General features: G+C 37.6%; 1 protein-coding gene across 5 annotated transcripts in view; it reads right to left on the reverse strand.

The window, feature by feature from the left end:
- The window catches only part of Atp6v1h (ATPase H+ transporting V1 subunit H), a 96,853-nt gene that overhangs the window by 40,258 nt on the left and 32,558 nt on the right, over positions 1-24,037 (reverse strand). For all 5 annotated transcript variants that reach the window (XM_069990714.1, XM_069990715.1, XM_069990713.1 and 2 more), the window contains one exon: positions 15,165-15,262. In XM_069990714.1, coding sequence (XP_069846815.1) covers positions 15,165-15,262 — 98 coding nt within the window. The remainder of the gene's footprint in view (positions 1-15,164; positions 15,263-24,037) is intronic.

Raw genomic sequence — 24,037 nt, forward strand, 5'->3', positions numbered from 1 at the left:
GGTCAGAATACACGTTTTTCTCAGCAGCACATGGAACATTTTCCAAAATAGACCACAAATTAGGTCACAAAGCAAACTTGTCCAAATTCAGGAACATTGAAGTTATACCTTGCATTCTCTCAGACCACAAAGGAATAAAATTAGAACTCAACACCAAAAGCTACCAAAGAAAGTCCTGTAACACATGGAGGCTGAAAACACACTGTTAAACCACCAATGGGTCATGGAAGAGATTAGAAAGGAAATTCAAATGTTCATGATATTCAACAAAAATGAGCACACAAATTACCAGCTCCTCTGGGACACAGCAAAGGCAGTACTGAGAGGCGAATTTATAGCTCTGAGTTCCTACATCAACAAATTGGAGAGATCTGAAACCAACAATTTAATGAGACATTTGAGCCTCCTTGAAAAAGAACAGCAAGCTAAACCCCAATCCAGTAGACGGAAAGAAATAAATAAAATTAAATCAGAATTACATGAATTAGAATCCAAAAAAACCATAGAAAGAATCAAGAAACCAAAGAGTTGGTTCTTCAAAAAAATTAACAAAATTGGCATACCCTTAGCAAATCTTATCAGAAAAAGAGAATACACCCAAATAAATAAACTCAGAGATGAGAATGGAAACATCACAACAGAAACAACCAAGATCCAAAACATTATAAGGGAATACTTCGCAAAACTCTATTCTAATAAATTTGAGAACTTGGCAGAAATGGACCTTTTAGCAGGTATTGACATGCTGAAACGAAACCAAGATGAGTTAAACCATCTTAACAGGCCCATATCAAGCATTGAAATAGAAACAGCAATAAGAGACCTCCCATCTAAGAAAAGCCCAGGACCAGATGGTTTTACAGTGGAATTCTACAAGGCCTTCAAAGCAGAGCTCACACCAATACTCCTTCAACTCTTCAATGAAATTGAAAGAGAAAGTTCACTACCGAACTCATTCTATGAAGCCATCATAACCCTCATCCCAAAACCAGGCAGGAACTCATCAAAGAAAGAGAACTATAGACCCATTTCTTTGATGAACATTGATGCAAAACTTCTCAACAAAATTTTAGCCAAGGTACTTCAACAATTCATCCAATACACCACAATCAAACAGGATTCATTTCAGGGATACAAAACTTGTTCAATATATACAAATCAATTAATATAATTCGTCACATCAAAAAGAACAAGGATAAGAACCACATGGTTATTTCAATAGATGCAAAAAAACATTTGACAAGATCCAACACCCCTTTGTGATGAAGGTTCTGGAAAAATTAGAAATCCATGGAACATTCCTCAATATAATAAAGGCTGTATATGACAAACCTACAGCCAGCATTATATTTAATGGTGAAAAACTAAAGCCATTTCCTCTTAACTCAGGAACGAGACAAGGATGTCCACGCTCTCCACTGCTCTTCAATCTAGTATTAGAATGCCTAGCTACAGAAATAGGACAAGATGCAAACATAAAGGGGATCCAAATAGGGAAAGAAGTAAAACTCTCCCTCTTTGCAGATGACATGATCTTGTATTTAAAGAATTCCATAGAGGGGCTGGGAAGGTGGCTCAGTGGTAGAGCGCTTGCCTTGCATGCCTGAGGCCCTGGGTTCGATTCCTCAGCACCATATAAGCAAAAAGAAAAAAGCCGGAAGAGGCACTGTGGCTCAAGTGGTAGAGCCCTAGCCTTGAGCTGAAGCACTGAGGGACACCACCCAGGCCTGAGTTCAGGCCACATGACCGGACCCAAAAAAGAAAAAAGAAGAAAAGAAAAGAATCCCATAAACTCCGCTCCCAAATTACTCAAGCTGATTCAAAACTTAGGCAAAGTAGCAGGGTATAAATTAACCCACAAAAATCAATGGCTTTTCTGTATGCCAACAATGAGAAGTGTGGCTGAAATTAGGAAAGCAACTCCATTCGTAATAATAGCCCCACAAAAAATAAAATACCTAGGAATTAACTTAACCAAAGAAGTGAAGGGCCTCAATGATGAAAACTTTAAAAACCTGAAAAAGGGAAATCAAAACAGAACTTAGAAAGTGGCAAAAATTCCCATGCTCCTGGATTGGAAAGATCAACATCGTGAAAATGGCAATACTTCCCAAGGCTACCTACAAATTTAATGTGATTCCTATCAATATTCCACCCTCATTCTTCAAGGAAATAGAAGAGGCAATCCAAAAATTCATATGGAACAATAAAAGACCCCAAATAGCAAAAACGATCCTTAACAGAAAGAACAGTGCTGGAGGAATATCAATACCAAACTCTACTACAAGCCATAGTAATCAAAACAGCTTGGTACTGCCATAAGAACAGACCTCAGGACCAATGGAATAGAATTGAAAACCCAGAAATAAACCTAAAGACCTACAGCCATCTAATCTTCGAAAGGGAGCTAAAACAACTAGAATGGAAGAAAGACAGCCTCTTCAGTAAGTGGTGCTGGCAAAATTGGTTAACTACTTGTTGAAAACTAAAGCTAAATCCTATATATCACCCTGCACCAGAATCAACTCCAAATGGATCAAAGACCTCAGAGTCAAAGCAGACACTCTGAAAACACTACAGGATGAAATAGGAGAAACCCTAGGTCTCCTTGGTACAGGGTGAAATTTTCTTAATAGAGACCCAGAAAAACAAGAAATCAAAGAAAGGTTGGACAAATGGGATTGCATGAAAATTGCAGACATTCTGCATGGCAAAGGACATAGCTAGCAAGATCAATAGAAAGCCCATGGATTGGGAGAAGATCTTCACTAGCCATACAACAGACAAGGGTCTCTTACCTAAAATATACCTGGAACTCAAAAAATTAAATTCCCAAACAACAAATCTTCAAAGAAACAATTGCCCAATAAATGTGGGCTAAAGACTTAAAAGAAAAACTTCTCTGAAGAGGAAAGAAGGATGGCCAATAGACACATGAAGAAATGTCAACCTCTCTAGCCATAAAAGAAATGCAAATCAAAACAACATTGAGATATCACCTCACTCCAGTTAGAACGGCATAAATCAAGAACTCTAACAACAACAGATGCTGGAGGGGATGTGGACAGAAAGGAACCTTACTTCATTGTTGGTGGGAATGTAAACTTGTTCAACCACTTTGGAAAGCAGTATGGAGGTTCCTCAAAAGACTTCACATAGAACTCCCCTATGACCCAGCAATCCCACTTTTGGGCATTTACCCAAATGTTTACAAATAAAACTCTAATTTTATAACGGAAACCTACAATTACTTTAGTGAAAGGCTTATATCTTTGTCAATTGTCCATTTTTGTGATTTATATGCAGTTCTAAATGTACTGAATTGTCCTTGATTTTCTCGCACATCATTTCCCTCTCAAGTATCCTCCAGTTTGGGTTGTTATGTAAAATTTGTTTTTATTTAATATTGGCATCAGTATCTCAACTACTACCAAATCATGTTATTTTATACTACTGGCACCATACTTACCTTGTTTCCTTTGCTCCCTTCGCTTTGTGATGGTGGGTCTGAGACTCTGGAGATGGGCAAAATCTGTTCCACTACATGCCTACCTGTTAGGCTCTGCTAAGAAGGACATCTTTCTTACTAGCATCCTGTACCAGCATCCAAAGAGTATCCATCCTGTGTACAAAGATTCCTCCAGACTCAGCCTGCAACTCCAACTAGGTCTTCTTAGGTCATCTCTATAACAAATTCTAGCTGTGAGCACTACTAATTGCTGACTCTCAAATGGTTACGAAGCATGACTCTATTGAATATCCAGACACAGTGTTAACATTTTTATAAATAAACTTTTTTAAATTCTCTACCCCTAATGACAATTAACAGTTAGGCATGTGACAATGACTCCATTATTAAGATGGAAACAAAGAAAGAAATGTTATCATATTTTCTAACAATGATGGAGAAATTGTCCATACAAGTAAAATATTAAACTGAGTCTTCAGATAATTATAAGTGAACTTCCTCAAATTCAAAACTGATCAGCAAGCAATGTGCTTTTTCTAAGGAAAAAAAGTTAAATACAGTATCCTTACCTAGTTAGCATTAAACATGAACAACTTCAGAATACTGACCATTATGGTGAATTTATTAGAATTAGAATATATTGTAATTTTCTTTCATCTTGGATGGTATTTGTGTATCAAAATGTTCTTTTTACAATAAGGTGTGCTTGTGTTTATAAATTCTTACTAAAATTTCTAATAGTTTTTTACTATTTTCACTAATGTCTAATTGTTGTTTTTCACTATTTTCTGTCAATTTTTTATTTTAAAAAAAAAGACTAAAAGGTATGCTTTTTTAAGGTTTATTAGACCAGATGATAATTGTTGGGGCTATTGTTACTGGAAAATTAAGAACTAAATAAATCATGACAGGGACCAGTGGAAATCAAAATTATTACATCTTAAACCTCAGAAAGTAGAAGAAAACAAAAACAAAAACAAAAATCCTTTCTAAAATGGAGCCAGGCTGAAGTAAACAGAACACCTTTTTTTGGGGGGGGGGCTAAAAAATTTGCATCTTTATTGAATTAAATTGAGTTCATACAAAAATTAAGATTGCTTGAAAATGTATATGGAGGACTCAGAAATGTGCTAGTCTTAACACAAGACTGGTATCTTAAACAGAACACCTTCTATGTGGCAGCTTCTACTACAATCACAGAAGCTAGACCAAAGTCCTGGATCTTAGGGTGCTTTTGTTTGTTGGTTTTTTCTTTTCTATTGTTTCTTCTGATGTGACACACCACAACCAGGCATATCAGCAGACTAGCTCAACTATACAGTGCAAGTCCAAATAGGAAAAAAATGCAGTACAGACCTCTGTGTCTTTCAGCTCAGCATGAATCAGTACCTGACAGCCACTACATCAGGACTCAGAACTTGCTCAACTCTAAAGAAGGAACAAAGACCAGCAGTTCCACCAGGGGAAAACAGCTGAGTATAGCTTCTAAATCTGCAGTGGGATAGGGAGAATTCCCATGCTCCCATTGGAACAGGCAAAAACAAGCTCTTGTTCATTATTTCCATAATCCATCTCTCACGGTACACCTGCCCGTATCGACCCAGTGGATCAGATGGCTGCGATTAGAAGGGAATTTCAGCGGTGGCACAGAGTGCCATCCAAATATCCCTAAGAGGTAGCAGCTAATTGCAGTTGCAGAGGGGAGGACTCACAGTATGGAGTAGTTTGGAAACAAAATAGCAGGCGCAGTTACACAAACAGCATCAGACACTTCCCTGTTCCATGCTTTATCCCAGAGTGCCAGAACACACAGCACAACCTGACCAAGGTAAATAGTGGTTTTCAAAAGAGGCAAACACTTTCTCTTCCACTACAGGATCTAGTCTCATTCAAATCAGATCCCCAAGCAGGATCTGAGATGAATGTATTTAGATAATAAAGCCCAGCTGGCAACAATCTTTTTCACACCAAATGAAAAAACTGTTTTAGAACTTCATTACTGTGTTACAGTTTTTGCTCATTTGTTTGCTTAATTTGGGGCTTTCTTCTTTTTTTTCTTTTTCTCTTTTTCATTTCCCTCATTAGTAACCTACCCCAACTACACCTTTTCTTACCTTGCTATGCTTACTGTTTCTGATATCTAACTTCTGATGTCACTACTCTGTTTCACAACTGAACTACAAACCTACCTGTTACCCTTGGCACCATCTTCCTTATTCCATATCTCTTCCCTCACCCTCCTTACACCTCGTAATTTAGTTCTAATCTCTATACTATACAAATATCCAATCCCTAGTACACACAGTGTGACTGGTCATGCAAATAAAACTGTTAATGATATCTTACTGTGTATAAATATTTAGATGGCTTTGAAGAATTTATACAGCTGACATTCACCTTTATACAAGTAAAGAAACAGTTCACCAACTACACCAACACCTAGTCCAGTGAGATTATGGAGAATTACTAAATGGGTTGACTTCAGGAAAATAAAAGTGAAGACCACAACGATTCTTTGAGTAAAACCCACTCAAGCCCCAAGCTGGAGACTCACAGTGGCAGAGTGCTAGCCCTGGACTGAAGAGTTAGGGGACAACATTCAAGCCCCGAGTCTGGGACTCAAAGTGGCAGAGTGCTAGCCTTGAGCTGTAGAGCTGAGGGACAGTGCTCAGGCCCCGAGTTCAAGTCCAACAACCAGCTAAGGAAAATGCCAATGAGGCATTTATTCCAATGTAGAGAAGACACTCCTGGGACAAAAAGCAATGGTGGAGCATCCAGAGGCAGTAAGCCACTGCTTGGATGGCAGAAATGTCAGATCCTAGAGTCATTTGTGCGTGGCCCTTCAAAACAGGTCAAAGCCGGGAGGTCATAGGAAGATAGTTTGGAAGCATGCCTAATGTTCATGACTACCTTGTAAGGGACAAGAACTTGCCAGTCCTCTGTGATAGTGAAAAGCTAATGTTATAAAATGTGGGAGATAGTTTAAATCTCAACCCCTTTATGTACCAAAAGCTCTAATTGGCAGTAACTATTGAGCTGACACTAGTTACATGAAATTCATCTGCCCAGGAAAAAGTTTGTAAACCTGAGAGAGTGTTTCCATTGATATCTGTCTAAAGGCCTGCAAAGGTAACTTAGGCATTATTTGGGATCATTAGAGATCACATTCCTAAGCCATCTAAAAAGATGCTTTTTGCAAACTAGAGTGCTAAACAAGCTACACTGCTGTAGCCAGAGAAAAGGTCTGTGCAGTTGTCAAAAGTTAAATATTGTTCCTAATGACATCTAACCCTGATAGCCTCTTTGTAAAATAGGCTAAGGTTATAGGTTCTTGGCTAGGTAAGATCAACGCCCCTAAAGTCAGCTTGAAGAAGTTACAGAAGATTGACCTTCGCCCTTCTACCCCCATTTTAAGATCAAGGGTCCAGAGTCAGTTTTGGAAAAATGAGGCAAAATAGGTAAAATAATTTTTTAAAAGGGCATAAAAATAGTGTTAACTGTTGTAGGTGTGCAAGGTGTGGAGACTGCATTTGTCAGAGATGGTTACAAGACTAAGCCTTCTGTGTCTATTTATTAAAAAAAAAAAAAATCTGGTTAGTAAAAAAAAAAGTTATTTTGGTAAATTGTCCTGGGCTATTGTCTAAATGTTCTTAGAAACCAACGGAGTCACGGCCTGCCAAGCCTATGTATTACTTGCATCCTTAACCAGTCTGTGTAGGAATTTGCAGCCCAGCACGAGAGACCCTATTGCTGCTACTGCTACTGCTGAACACCTTAATGGGTAAAGTTCAACGACGGCCTGACAGTCAACCGGAGATACTCCTGCTTGATTGCATCACCTGAGTCGGCTTCCTGGTTGACTGCTGCTAAATCTAAGATCTTGTGAGACATTCTTTTGGGTGATATCCAGAAATCCTCTCTATTCCCACAGTGGATATTGGGGACAAGGATATCACTGGCTTGCTTGTCTTAGGCACTTCAGTGCATAGTGACTGAAAATCCACTCTAGGGTCACAGCCTAGTTTGACTCTGATATGGTAATAACCTGAGTGTGTTATCAATAGAGGTAATACTCTTAGCCTTAAAATCTAGCAAGCTTCTGCATCAGGGTGGTGCCTTAAGGCTGTTCTAAGATAAGGGTTCCACAAGCCAAAGGAAAATTGGGCAGTTTTAAACTACAGCCACAAAGATGGTCAAGAGATTGTAAAGAAAGAGGGTGGTAATGAAAGTCTTGGGAAAGGAATTGTAAAGAAAGAAGGAAGTAAAGAAAGCCTTGGAAAGAGAATTGGGGAAATTTGAAAAGTAAGGATTGTCTTTAAGACAAACCTCAGAAAGTTTAAGTATGTCGCAAATGGTATGAGTATGTCTTAAAATTGGAGCTTACAAGTACAGCTGGTATAAAATTGATACACGAGTCAGGACTGGTGAAAATTTAAAAAAAAAAAAAAGGGGGCAAATGCCACGCCGACCCCAGTAGAGTCTGCTTAGCATGGAAAACCATCTATCAGACCATGATAGGGGCCTCGAGACCTATCTCTGAGTTTTGGGACTTCACCGAAGTCTACCTCAGAGAATGGGGCTTTACAGAAACCTATCTCCAAGTTTTGGGACTTCACCGAAGTCTACCTCGGAGAATAGGGCTTCTAAGAGGCCTACTCCTGGGAAAAGGCTGGAAAAACCCCTGGGAAAAGATGTGTTTCTGTCTTTCTTCTCCTCATAAAGAGTGCCTATTAATCTTTTACTGTTTCTACTGCTCATTGTACTTACTCATTGTCAACGTTCCCTTATTCAAAGCTCTTTAAGAGTGTTGACGACTCCAATATCTGATGAGTGTCTTAAAAATATGACTAACTCACCAGAGTTAAGTGCTACCCTGAAACCCCTCTTATGGAGGCTAGTAGACAAGTTATAAGTAAATATAAAAGTATTGGGGGTTTCACAAAGTCACTCCAGCAGAAGGAATTGTAAGAAATTTACAAAAAGTTGTAGGCGCGGCTAGAACAGAAAGAATGTATGGCAATTGCTGAGATAACTACTTAGGAGAAAGAACTTCCTCATTTACTAAGAGACTTGCTAAATCTAAGTCTCCTTGGTGCTTACTATTAAACAAGAAACAGGAAAGATCTTAATGGGACAGTTAAGGCCTCTATAGAAAAAAGTAGTGGTTAATTGGTGACAATCATCGAAACCCATTGTATTTCTTAAAAATAGAGGTAAAGCTGGAAACAAGTGCCTATCAGGCGACCAGTTGGTGACCACCCAAGGACGAAGCCCTGCAGCAAGGTTGTGTAACCTTTTGCCCTTTCAGGCGACCAGCTGGTGACCGCCCAAGAATGAAGCCCTACAGCAAGATTATGTAACCTTTTGCCCTTTCTTATGGAGACTTTTGCTATAAAAGTTTGTTATCCTCTGCATTAAATCGCACTCAGCACTCAGCATCCACTCCTAATGTGTGTGAGTTGTCTGTTTGCCATCTCCCCGTCCTATTCCAGGTTCCTCCCCTAGGTATCCTCCGTCGTCCCGACAGAACCCGGTCCGCGGCAACAAGTAAATGAGTATAGCATTGAAGAACAAGAAATATGGGAAAACAGAGACATACAAAATCTTTAAAAATCAACAAGTATAACAAATGGATCAAAAAGAAAGCAAAGCAGAGGAAAGCAGACATATTGAGATCCAAAGAATGTTAAGAATGTTTAATGAAATGAAAGAATATACAATAAACTACATGAACACAAAGAAATAAAGGAATTCAATGAGAGCACAGATAAGCTAATCAATCTCAAGTCGATACAAATAAAGTTAAATGACTTCAATGAGACTGTAACTAAGAGATGAAAGAAGACAAAGATAAACAAATTAATGAAGTTAATGCAAAACATGACAATGATCTTAATAATTAGAGAATAGAAATACTGAACCAAATCAAATAGAAATCTCATGGATAAAAAAATGAAGTGTAGGGGCTGGGAAGGTGGCTCAGTGGTAGAGTGCTTGCCTTGCATACATGAGGCTCTGGGTTGGATTCCTCAGCAACACATCAACAGAAAAAGCCAGAAGTGGTGCTATGGCTCAAGTGGTAGAGCACTAGCCTTGAGCTGAAGAGCTGAGGAACAGTGCACAAGCCCAGAGGTCAAGCTCCAAAACCAACCAAAATAAATAAATAAATAAAAATAAAGTATAAAGTTTCTCACATGGATTAGATAATATGGAAAGCAGATTTTAGGGCTGAAGATTGAAGAGATACGGCAGGAAAGTTAGAACATACAGAAAAGAAGATCAAAGAAACACAAAAGGAGTCTGTCTGTAAGACTTTCAAGACAAGTAAAAGATCAAATTTGTATTTTATGGGTATTGGTGAAGATAAAGACAATAGCAACTGCATATGAAATATTTTCTGCAGAATAAAAGAAGAAAACCTCCCAAATCTAAAAAAGAAGTCATTCAAGTACACGAGGCTTTCAGAACACCCACCAGATCAGACTAGAACTTCTTCGGGCTGGGAAGGTAGCTCAGTGGTAGAGCGTTTGCCTTGCATGCATGAGGCCCTGGGTTCGATTCCTCAGCACCACATAAGCAAAAAGAAAAAAGCCAGAAGTGGCACTGTGGCTCAAGTGGTAGAGCACTAGCCTTGAGCTGAAGAGCTGAGGGACAGTGCCCAGGCCCAGAGTTCAGGCCCCACGACCGGACCCAAAAAAAAAAAAAGAACTTCTTCACACATAGTAGTTAAATAGTTAAGTACAGAAAACAAGGAAAGTTTAAAAAAAGAAAAAAACTAAGAAAACAAATCACTTACAAAAAGGAACCTATATGTCAGGAAAATGAACCCTTAGATGTGTATTTTAATGTTTTTTCTTTCATGCATGTGTTTCTAAAGCATTTATAAGATAATCTCTTTGTTGCTTTGTATGTCCCTCCCCCACAGTATAACCCCTGCTTTCACTATATTTGATGTCAGTATAACTTGTGGAGGAGATGGGGAAAAACCAGTTGTTTAAGGATACAGGTGGACCTGTTGCAACAATGAGAAGTACAAGTTGTCATGTCCAAAACGAGCTTTACAACGTCGGTGCGGGGGGGGGGGGGGGGGGGGGGAAGGATTGGGATGGGGGGAGGGGGGAGGCTGGGAAGGGATGTGAAGGTTAAACAAAGGAATAGGCTGCAATGCTTGGTAAGAAATGTACGCATTATCCTGCCCATGTAATTGTAACTCCTCTGTACAGTATGTTCACAAATAAAATTAAATTAAATTAAAAAAAAAAAAAGGAACCTATAGATGTTGGAGGGGATGTGGCCAGAAGGGAACCTTACTGCATTGTTGGTGGGAGTGTAAACCTGTTCAACCACTTTGGAAAGTAGTATGGAGGTTCCTCAAAAGACTCCACATAGAGCTACCCTATGACCCAGCAATCCCACTTTGGGCATTTACCCAAATGATCATAAACAAGACCATACTAAAGCTACCAGCACAACTATGTTTATGGCAGCATTATTTACCATACCTAAGATATGGAACAAACCCAAATGCCCCTCAGTAGATGAATGGATCAAGACAATGTGGTATGTGTGTGTGTGTGCATACACACACACACAATGGAATTCTATCCCTCCATCAGAAAGAATGACATCACCCCATTTGTTAGGAAATGGAAAGACTTGGAAAAAAAATTATATTAAGTGAAGTAAGACAGGCACAAAGAAACATAGGTCCTATGGTTTCCCTTATTTGCAATAAATAGTATGTATCTGGGACAAGCAGAAAAAGCCAAAAGCTATGAACATATGACCAGATAAGGTGATGTTAAGCGAAATGAGCCCCAAGATAAGGACACAAATGGTTTTTTCTTGCTTGCTATTGTTCCTATTTATAATGTGCCATGTGATTTTTTTTTGTTTCTTCGTATGTTCCTCCCCCATGGTATAATCCCTGTTTTCACTGTATTTGATATTGGTGCCTTGCATCTTGCATATACACTTCTCTAGCTTGGGGAGGGGAAGGAAAAAACAAAATTCTTTAATAGGTATAGAGGTTGACCCATTGTTAACAATGAGATGTTCAAGACACTATGCTGAAAAACAAAGTTTATAATTTAGGTGGGGTAGGGGGGAGTGTAGTTGTAGAGGTGGGAGGGTAGGGGAAAAACAAAGGAGGAGGTAACAATGTTTGATAGGAAATGTACTCATTACTTTGCTTATATAAACTGTAACCCCTCTTTACAGTATTTTTACAATAAAAAATAGTACTTTTTTTTTTTTTGGTTGGTCATGGGGCTTGTACTCTGGGCCTGGACGCTGTCCCTCAGCTCTTCAGCTCAAGGTGGCACTCTACCACTTGAGCCACAGCACCACTTCCTAAAAAATGTATTTAAAAAAAGGAAACTGTGAAAATAGAAACAGATTTCACAATAACTTTTCAAAAAGGAGGGCTTAGAATTCCAAATTTTAAACACTAAAAGTCAACAACTGCCAGTCCAAAATACCTTAGTATACACTTTCATTCATAATTGAGGAACAATTTTTTAAAAGAAAACCAAAACAAACATCAAAACAATTTATTACCAATAAACCAAGACTACAGAAAATACTCAAAGATCTCTTAAAAACAGATGAAAAAATAGAGAAAACATATCCTTCCAGATGAGTAAATAAAACATGCATAGAATATGTACGTAAAATATGAAAGAAAATATTGAAGAAAGGATTACATATCTTTAAACTTCACACTCAATGTCAATGGACTCAATTCTCCAATCAAAAAACAGAATAGCAAGTTGAATCAAAATGAAAAATACAACCATCTGTTGTCTACAAGAAACATATCTATCAACGAAAACAAACACTGGCTAGGGTGAAATGTTAGAAAAAGCCTTCCAAGTTCCAAACAGACCCTAAAAGCTGGCAAATCAAACAAAGTAGATTTCCAATCAAAATTAGAAGACAAAAAGACAGCCACTTCATATTAACAAACAGAACTCAGAATAAAGAATTCAAAACAATTTGTAACACCAATGCACCAAATATCAAGGACTTTTTTTCTGAACTTTTTTTTTTATTGTCAAGGTGATGTATAGAGGGGTTACAGTAATATAAGTAAGATAATAATTACATTTGTTGTCAAAAATGTTACCCCTTAAACTCTGTTAAAAACAAACCCTACTGGACCTAAAAACACATAAGCCCTGGTACAATGATATCTAAAAACTTCAATATCCCACTATCTCAACAGATAGGTCACCTAGACAAAAATTCAACAAAGAACTTAAAAAATATTACAGACCGATTGGACCTGCAGCCTTCTACAGAATTTTTTATCTAGCAGCTATAAAATATGCATTTTAGTAGCCCATAGAATATTCTTGAAATAGATCATATGCTAGAATATAAAACAGGTCTCATTAAATATAAGAAACTGAAATAAACCCCTGTATCCTGTCAGATCATAACAATAAATTTAGAAATTAACAGCAAAAGAAAGCATGGGAGATATTCAAACTAATAGAGATTGAATAACACATTACTGGATGAGGGAGTAGTTGAAGAGAGAGAAGGGAATATCCTAAGAGTTTATAGAACCCAATGGGAAAAAATATAAACTATCTGAACCTTTGGGATACAACAAAGACAATTCTGAGGGAAGTCTATCCCTATGAGCACTTATATCAACAAAATAAGGGAGTTCTCAAACTAGTATCCTGATACATCTCAAGCCCTTAGAAAAACAAGAACAAGACAAAAAAAATATAAGAAGGATCTAACTAGGGAAGGAAAATTGTGTGCATATGTGTATCCACACACATATATCTATATATACAACATATGTATGCACATACACATATATATACATGCATGCATAAACACCTGCACACATATGTATACACACAATCTTTCTTCCCTAGTTAGATCCTCTGTGTGTGCATGTGTACGTGTGTGTATGTACACACACATATAATTTGCTGGAAGTACCACAATTCCAGAGTTCAAACTATACAAGAGCCATAGTAACACAAACATCCTGGTACTAGCACAAAAACACTTAAAAACCAATGGAACAGACTAGAACCCATACACCAATAACCATCAGATTTTCAACAAAGGAACCAAAAACAAAAAATGTTGAGGGAAAAAAAAAGCTTGTTAACAAATGGTACTGGAGAAAAAAATGTATGTCGATATGCAGAAGAGTGAAACTGGACTCCAGTCTCTCACAGAAGTACTGTACTGATAGGAAATCAAAGGGGATCAAAGACCTCAATGTAAGACCTGAAACCTTGAAATGACTCCAGGAAAAAGTAAACACAAGAACTTATTGGGTCTACATGGGAACTTCCTGAATAAAAGACCAGGGGCTAAGAAAATGAAGAATTGACAAGGAATAAAATCACTAAGCTAAAAAGACAGCCTAGAGAATGGGAGAAGATCTCTTCTAGCTAAATGACTGACATAGGAGTTCAAAAAACTAAAACCCCGAAGAATCAATAACCCAACTAAAAAATGGGCAACGTAGCAAAACAGATACTTCTCAGAAGAGCAAATGGTCAACATATGAAGAAATGTTCACCATCCCTGGACATAAAGGAAATAAAAATCAAAAGAACATGAGATTCCATCTCACTTGAATCAAAATCGCCTTCATTGAGAAAACAAATAAATACTATTGAGAATGTATGGGAAAAAGGAATCCTCATACACTGTTAGTGGAAATGCAAATTAGTGCCACCATCATGGACATCTGTATGTAGGTTTCTCAAAAAATGAAAGACAGAACTGATCTCTGATCCACATATTCCATTTTGGGGTATTTTTCCAAGATATTGCAAATGAGGATACAATAAAGGCACCTACACACATGTTCATTGCTGCACCATTCACCATGGTGAAGTTATGGCAACATCCCAGATACCCTATAATGGATGAACAGAGCAAGAAAATGTAGTATGTATACCCAATTGAATTTTATCCATCCGTCAGGAAGAATATTAGATCACTTGCAGGGAAACAGATGAACCTTGAAAAAAATCATATTTGTTAAAATAAGTAAAGGTCAGAAAGATAAAGGATGCATGTTTTTTCCCATATGTAGAAGTCAGACCCAAAACATAAACATGAAAATGTATAGACTCATATGCATGTATGTATGCACATACACATATATAACAATGGAGCTAGGAAACTTGAAATCAATAAGGATGGGATAAATAGAAGGCAGGGAGAATGATGGAAGGGTGACAATGACTAAGATGCATTATAGACCTAAATGAACATGTTATGGAAAAGAAATGTATTCACTGCCTTACTTATGTAACTGTAACCCCTCTGTACATCACCTTGACAATAAAATTAAAAAATAAACTTAAAAAATTAAAATTCTTTGGTACAACTATTTAAAGATATTAATAAAAAGATCTTCCTTTATTGATGTCTGCCTATATTCTCCACTCAATACTTTTATAATGAGTCTGTGTTCTAATACTTGGGATTGTTCTGTCCTATTTTAGCTTCTTAGGAAAAGTGAAGTTCAAATACAGGGAAACATTCAGTTTGATAGTTATAGACTTCAAGGAAGGTTAACATAATCCACTGTAAAACCAGACATAAAAAAATACTTCTTTCAGATAATTAATGTATTAATTTCTTTGAAATGTCAAGGAGAAATACTTTTCAAAGTTTTCTACATTAAAAGTAAAAGGGCACTCACCAGTTTACCCCATCTGCTTCCACCCAGGCAAAGCGGTACTCATTGACCCGGAGCATCAGCTGTAGGCATCCAGCCACACACTGTACATACTGAGAACTCTACACAAGAAGAGGTGCACAGTTTTAAATTGGAAAGCACTTAAAGTCCTGAGATCAGACAAATTTCTACATAAAAATCTCATTTTTACTACAATGTTTTAGCCTCTGAGCACCCCAAATTCACGAGTATGTTCTTAAAAGCCAATCCTCAAGTTTGCTTTAATCTCTACTTCACAGAAATGAAGACAAGTTTGTATCCCAGATTAATCTACAGAATTCATTATTGAACACATTTAGAATATCTTTGATACTCTGATAACTAAGCATATTGATTTGCCATATTTCACATACTCCTGAACAACAAAGGCACTCTAGAGAGAGAATAACACTCTGCATAATTATAAAAAATAAAATAAAAAATAAAAAAAAAAAACAAAGAAAGGGCTGGGAAGGTGGCTCAGTGGTAGAGCGCTTGCCTGGCATGCATGAGGCCCTGGGTTCAATTCCTCAGCACCACATAAGCAAAAAGAAAAAAGCCGGAAGTGGCGCTGTGACTCAAGTGGTAGAGCGCAAGCCTTGAGCTGAAGAGCTGAGGGACAGTGCCCAGGCCATAAGTTCAGGCCCCATGACCAGACCCAAAAATTAAAAATTAAAAAAAAAACAAAGAAAAAGAGTAAAAAGAAAAGTGGATGTTCTGTGGCAAGCTCATAATTGAGTAACTTTTGGCAAGTTTCTAAATCTCTCCAAATGGTGCTCAGCTTCTTTGTCTATAATAAGGGAAACACTACCAAGGGACAATGCCTGAAGGGTGCTGTTAGGTTTAAGGAAAATAATTAATTTAGCATACAGCCAGATGAAAACTTCAAAAGCTAGGGTTGGCATATTAAAAAGTGTTACAAAAACACTTGCGGAGGAAGGGACAGGGGAAATCCTTGGTTTTAATACTGCCAGTTCAGTAGCTGTTTGTGCTTAAACATGAAACTTCAAATAAAAAGTCTCAAAGACCTCTATTTTACCAAAGACAATGCCAGGCACTGGTGGTTCATGCCTGTAATCCTAGCTATTCAGAAGGCTAAGATATGAGGATCATGGTTTAAAGTCAACCTAGACAGGAAAGTCCTGAGACTCTTATCTCCAATTAATCCCCAGAAAACTGTAAGTGGCACTGTGGTTCAAGGCTGTAGAGCACTACCTTGAGTAAAAAATGCTCAGAGACAATTCCTCAGGCCCTGAGTTCAAGCCTCACAACTGATATTGAAAAAAAAAATTTAAGCCAGATAAAAGGCCTACACTTATTTAAAATATACGCAATGAGACTTACATCTTTAAGAAGCAGAGAAATAGTCAGGCACCAGTGGCTTATACCTATAATTCTAGCCACTCAGGAGGCTGAGATCTGAGGACTATAGCTCCAAGCCAGCCCAGACAGGAAAATCTGTGAAACTCTTACCTCCAATTACCAACAAAAAGCCAGAAGTGGAGCTGTGGGTCAAGGAGTAGAACACTAGCCTTGACCACAAAAGCTCAGGGACAACACCTAGGCCCTAAGTGCAAGCCCCAGGAATGGGAGAGAGAGAGGGAGAGAGAGAGAGAGAGAGAGAGAGAGAGAGAGAGAGAGAGAGAGAGAGAGAGAGAGAGAGAGAGAGAGCGCAAGAGAGCGAGCGAGCGAGAGCGCGAGCAAGAGAGAGAGCGAGAGAGCGAGAGAGCGAGCGAGAGAGCGAAAGAGCGAGAGAGAGCGAGAGAGAGAGCGAGAGAGCGAGCGAGAGAGCGAGAGAGCGAGCGAGAGAGCGAGAGAGCGAGAGAGCGAGAGAGAGCGAGAGAGAGAGCGAGAGAGCGAGCATAAGAGAGAGAGCGAGAGAGAGCGAGAGAGCGAGAGAGAGCGAGAGAGAGAGAGAGAGAGAGAGAGAGAGAGAGAGAGAGAGAGAGAGAGAGAGAGAGAGAGAGAGAGAGAGAGAGAGAGAAACAAAAGGGAATTTTTTTTTATTTTTACTTTTTGGGTCCGGTCGTGGGGCCTGAACTCTGGGCCTGGGCGCTGTCCCTCAGCTCTTCAGCTCAAGGTTAGCGCTATACCACTTGAGCCACAAGGCCACTTTTGGCTTTTTTCTTTTTGCTTATGTGGACAAAAGGGAATTTTAAGGCTGTAGACTTCATGAAAAATAATTATACAGTCTTTTTAACAGAAGAACTATAGATGTTATGAAATTCAAAAAAACCTAACATTCATGATACTAGTAAACTTCAAGGTCTATGTTAAACATCATCTATAAAAAAAAAACTAACTCTTCAAAGAAATTCTATGCACTCAAATACAAAAACACAATGATATAAGTACATTTGATTGAAATAAACAAATGTTATAAAGAAAAGTTATCTATATTCAACCTAGAGAGTAGTAAATATCATTCACACAATATATCCAGGAATATAATTTGCCTGAAAACTCAAAACATTAGCAGAAATTAATAGACAAATAGTGCATTTCAACTCTAAAAGAATCATCTAAGGCATAATAAAATATGCATCTTTTCAATTAAGTCTGCAGTAAAACTTCTACTATAGAAGGATTTATCTTTCTTGTTTAGAAAGAAAATTTGAGTAAGATTTCTATACATAAATAAAAAAGCAACCCAAGGAATTCTCTCCTTTTCCACTTATCACCTATGGTCTCTCAATGTAAAAAAATGTCTTGGTTCATTATAAGCCTTTTCTATGTCCATTCACTATGTTTGTTGAATTACATGACAAGTAAGGGTTCTTCTTTTTCCGTTCTAGTTTCAGTGCTCACATTATAAATAAGCAGTGATGGGGTCCTGGTCCTACAACAATGACTCTTTCCTACTGTTCACAATAAAGCAGTTCACATACTGTTACAATGGTTATGCTCCAAATACAAAGTAACATAGCTCCAAAGGGTCTGTATCCTCCTCTTTCACCATTTAGATCTCTCTCCCAGGGGTGCAACCTCTTTCCTTAAACTTTCCCAAGACAGCCTGAGCAAACCTCCCACCCAAACAAAGACCCCTTTTATTATACCACTAAAGAACTCTATGCATCTTTCTTATATGCAGTGCCACAAAAATAATCTGTGTAATTCCTTGTTTAATGTTGTCATCCCCAAACATAATGTAGCCCTCTGAAGACAGGACTCACACTCATTATGTTCAGTATTATATGTCAACTTCATGCACTATACCTAGGAAACACTAAATAAGTGTTTGTTGACTCTCCAAAATAAATTACAAATAATCCCTATGACACATACTAAACAACAGTGCTCTAATAGAAAGTAATCAATAAATAGTCTAAACATTTAAAATCATGCTTAAAATTGCTACAATAACAGTAAATACTGCAAGAATATATACAATAGAAAGTGAAGAAGGTGATAATATCCAAAAAGAAATGTACTCTTCAACAGAGCCAAGGTCAAGAACCACATGATTACCTCCACTGAGGCAGAAAAGACTTTTGACAAAATACAACACCCATTCATATTAAAAACTCTAAAAAAACAGGAATAGAAGAAACATTCTTTAAAACAATAAAAGCCATATACAATATACAAACAGCCAATATCACACTAAACGAGGAAAAACTACAACCAATTGCCCTAAAATCAGGAACAAGGCAAGGATGACCACTCTTTCCACTCTTCTTCAATATAGTTCTGGAATCCTTAGCCAAAGCAATAAGGCAAGAAAAAGATATTAAAAGGATCCACATAGGAAAGGAGGAAATTAAACTATCCCTATTTATAGACTACATGATCTTATACCTAAGCAACCCCAAAACCTCTACTCCTAAATTCCTAGAACTTATAAACCACTTTGGCAAAGTAGCAGGATGTAAAATTATCCCACAAAAATCAGTTGCCTTTCTGTACACCAACAATATCCAACCAAAAGGGAAATCAAGGAAACAACCACATTCACAATAACCTTAAAAAAAACCTAGGAATTAGCCTACCCAAATATGTAAAGGACCTATTTAGTGAAAACTACAAAAATCTAAAAAAAGCAATTAAAGAGGATACCAGGAAATCAAAGGACCTCACCTGTTCATAGATAGGTAGAATCAATATTGTGAAAATGGCCATATTGCCAAAAGTGATATACAAATTCAATGCAATTCCTATCAAAATCCCAATGACATTCTTTACTGAAATAGAGAAAACAATCCAAAAATTCATATGGAATAATAAAAGATCTAGAATAGCTAAAGCAATTCTAGGCAAAAGAAAACACAGAAGGTATCACGATACCAGATTTCAAGGTCTACTATAGAACCACAGTAACAAAATCAGTTTGGTATTGGCACAAAAACAGATGAGAAGACCAATGGAATAGATTAGAAGATCCAGAAATAAAACCAAAGACAAAAGTGGAAGAAACATAGCCTCTTCAACTATTGGTACTGGGAAAACTGGGCAGTCACATGCAGAAAACTTAGAGTGGACCCCAGCCTATTACCATGCACTAACATCAACTCAAAATGGAGTAAAGACCTTAACTTCAAAACTGAAACTCTAAGCCAGGTGCCTGTGGCTCACGCCTGTAATCCTAGCTATTCAGCAGGCTGAGATCTGAGGATCACGGTTCAAAGCCAGCCCGGGCAAGAAAGTCCATGAGACTCTTATTTCCAGTAAACCATTTGAAAACCGGAAGTGGCACTGTGGCTCAAGTAGTAGAGCGCTGGCCTTGAGCTGAAGAGCACAGGGACAGCGCCCAAGCCCAGAGTTCAAGCCCCACGACCGACCACTGGTGCCTGGCTCTTTTTTTTTTTTAATTTAGGTTGCCTCTCCTTGATAAACTGCTCATAAGTTTTGAATTTACTCTATGACATACTGTTTTACTAGGAAATGTTTTTAGTGTTAAGAACCCAGGGATGGTGGTAAGGACCAATAATCTCAGTTTTTGAAAGGCTGAGGCAAGAGGATTTCAAGCTAGAGACCACCTTGGGAGACATAGAAAGATTGTCTAGGACAGGATGGAACAGGACAAAAATCACATGATCATCTCAATAGATGCAGAAAAGGTCTTTGTTAAAATTCAACATCCTTTTATAATAAAATCTCTGATACAACTAGTAATACAAGGAATGTACCTCAATATAATAAATGCTATACATGATAAATCTATAACCAACATTGTATTAAATGGGAGAAAAGTTAAATCATGTCTCTAAAGTCAAGAATGAGACAAAGATACCTATTCTCTTCACTCATATTCAATGTAGTGCTAGAAATTCTACTCAGAGCACAGAACCAAGAGTTAGAGAAGGGATGCCAATAGGAAAGGAAAGGAAGAAATCAAATTATCCCTATTTACAGATGATATGTATATTTGAAAGACCCTAAAAAGAAAGACCTTAAAGATTCCTTAAAAAAAAAAAAAAACTCCTAGATCTGATAAAACACTTCTTAAACATAAAAGACTATAAAATCAATATACAAAAAAATCACTAGTTTTTCTATATACCAACAATAAGCTGACTGGGAAAGAAATCAGGAAAATAATCTCATTCATAAAGCTAAAAAACTAAAATATCTGGCAATTAATTTTACTAAGTGAAAGACCTCTACCATAAAAACAATAAATCCTTGGAGAGAGAAATTAAAGAAAGAAGATGGAAAGACCTCTCACACTCATGGATTAGCAAAATCAATATGGTAAAAATGACTATACTGCAAAAGCAATCTATGTATTCAATGAAATATCCATCAAAATTCCAATGACATTCTACACAGAGATAGAAAAATCAAATTATAAGGTTCATATGGAATCACAAAAGACCTCAAATAGCCAAAATAATCCTAAGCAAAAACGATAATACTGAAGGTAACACAATATTTTGTTTCAAACTAGCCCAGAGCCATAGCAAAAAATAACTTTTTAAATTAAAAAAATTATAGAAAGAAAACTATCAGGGTATTGGTACAAAAACAGACACATAAGACCCATGGAACAAAATACGAGTCCAGAAATAAGCACACAGTTACTGACTTTTCTGTGTCTGCCAAAAACATACTTTGGATAAAAGACAATATCTTCATCAAATGGTGAAGACTGAAACTAGATCTGTCTCTCAATTCAAAGTAGATTGAAGACTTCAATGTAAGACCTAAATGTTGAAACTATTACAGAAAAACATTTTCAAAACAGTGGAGCATATTAACATAGCAATAATGTCTTGAATAGAAATCCAATAGATCAGCAAATAAGAGAAGATGGACAAATAAGACGACAACAAACAAAAAAAAAGCACTTCTTCACAGTGAAGGAAACAACATGTATATGAATGTAAATCAGGATACAAAGACACTTGTGCATCTATGTTCAATAGGCAAACTACAGAAATAGCCCGGATGTCCTACAACTGATAGATACAGAAAATATGGTCTCCATACAAAATTAAGTACTATTCTGCCGTAAAGAATAAAATTACAGTATTTTCCAGAAAACAGATGGCTCTAGAGCCCGTAATGTTAAGCAAAGAAATTCAGCTTCAGAAGGACAAAAGCTGCACAGGTTTGATTTTTTTTTGTTCATATGTAGAATCTAGACTCAATTGTGAGACTATTTGAGAGACCATCCAAGAGTGGAAAAGGAAAGAGAATGGTGGAGAGTAAATAATATTTAAATACATTGCATGTATGTATGAAAATGACATGACAAAACTCACTGGAAGCCACTGAGTGATAAGGAGTAAAGGAGACATGGGAAGAGAAAGTAATATAGTATAATACATGCATTGTGAAATATCACAGTGAACACCCTATGTACAATAAAGATAATGGATGACAGGAACCCATAACAGGTTATGTTGAGGGTTAGGTACCGGTTGCAAGAAGGTGAATGAGGAGGATAAAAAAGGTTGAATACAATTCAAGTACATTATATGCATGTATGAAAATAGACCAAGAAGCTAGGCACAATGGCTCAAGCCTCTAATCCCAGCTACTTGGGAGGCAAAGATTGAGGGATCAAGATTAAAGGCCAGCCTGGGCATAGAAGTTTGGGAGACTCCATCTCAATCAGTGGCATGTGCCTGTCATCCTAACAAAGAGAAGCAGTAACAGAAGAATCACAGTCCATACTGCTTCAGTTATAAAGCAAGACCTACCTTGAAAATAACCAACACAATAACAGGCAGGCTAGCTGAATGGTTCAGTGTATTAAGTTCTTGCTTAGCAAGTGTGAGGCCCTGAGTTCAAAACTCCAGTACCACCAGAAAAGAAAGAAACAAAGAAAATAAAACAAAGAAACCTGTTTCTTAAACCTGAAATATTTTTTAGGAAGGCGGAAGTAGGGATGAGGGACAACGACAGGGAGAATTTGATCAGGGTGTACTGCATGCATGTATGGAAATATCACAGTGAAGCACCCTTTCTTTATACCAGGGATATAATAAGGAAAAAGACAAAAAAAAAAAAAAAAAAGCCAATGGGCTGGGAAGGTGGCTCAGTGGTAGAGCACTTGCCTTGCATGCTTGAGGCCCTGGGTTCAATTCCTCAGCACCACATAAGCAAAAAGAAAAAAGCCAGAAGTGGTGCTGTGTCTCAAGTGGTAGAGTGTTAGCCTTGAGCTGAAGAGCTGAGGGACAGCGCCCAGGCCGAGTTCAGGCCCCACGACTGGACCCAAAAAAAAAAAAAAGCCAAGTGCGTTTATTTACTAATCTTTAAAAAAAAAAAAAAAAAAGTTATCAAGATAGTTCCTACTTAAATTTTAATGAGCCAGTAATTCATTCTCCAAGTATCATCTGTATTTGGCCTGACTTACCCAAAAACACAGTCAAACTACAAATGATTATATTATTTCCTGAGCACTGTTTCTTTTTGTTTTAATGGCATCATATAATTAATTCTGTCACAAAATTTTTATATTTTCTATAATCAAAATATTTTTTTATTTTGAGCCTAAAAATATGCCAGAAAAGAAAAAAAACAACTATATTTTTCAAAGTACTTGCAAATAAACAGTATTACAAATTAACAAATCATTTACTTAATAGGACGGAAAATTCTTATCTTAATGATATTAACAGCTCATTTTTTCAGATGAGGAACCCAAGGCCTAAAAAGTTAATATAGCATTCAATTTTAGTAACCTGGGTATTGTATATACATTTATTTGAACTAGGGAGGGGAAGGGGATTATCTCAACTAGGGAAGGAAGGAGGAAGTAAGAAAAAGGACAAAGGGGGAACCTATACAACAGCGAAACTCACAAAACAGTATGTGGGAAATGGGGCTGGGAAGATGGCTCAGTGGTAGAGCGCTTGCCTTGCATGCCTGAGGCCCTGGGTTCGATTCCTCAGCACCGCATAAGCAAAAAGAAAAAAGCCGGAAGTGGCGCTGTGGCTCAAGTGGTAGAGCATCTAGCCTTGAGCTGAAGAGCTGAGGGACAGCGCCCAGGCCCAGAGTTCAGGCCCCACAACCGGACCTAAAAAAAACAACAGAAAGTATGCAGGAAATGATCTGTACAACTGGTGGGGGGTGGCTGGGGAGAGGGAAAGAGGGAGAAAAATGGGGGGGAGGTAACAAGTTAGACAGGAAATGTACTCACTACTTTACTTATGTAACTGTAACCCCTCTGTACAACATCTTGACAATAAAATTAAAACAAAATAAAGAATATAATTTGCTAAAATTAAAACCATAATTTAAGAGAAAAACTGGAAGGAAAAGAATCCTTGAGAGATCCAGTGAGACAAGGTACTTCCATGAGTTGCCTTTTTATTGCCCCAAGTTGTAAAAAGAGAGAGAGGGGGAGAGGAGATTGGGAGGAAGGAAGGGAGGGAGGGAGGGAGGGAGGGTGGAAGAGAGGAGGAGAAGAG

This window comes from Dipodomys merriami, unplaced genomic scaffold, assembly GCF_024711535.1.
Source record: "Dipodomys merriami isolate MVZ:Mamm:240054 unplaced genomic scaffold, mDipMer1.0.p SCAF_4, whole genome shotgun sequence".
Classification (NCBI taxonomy): Eukaryota; Metazoa; Chordata; class Mammalia; order Rodentia; family Heteromyidae; genus Dipodomys; species Dipodomys merriami.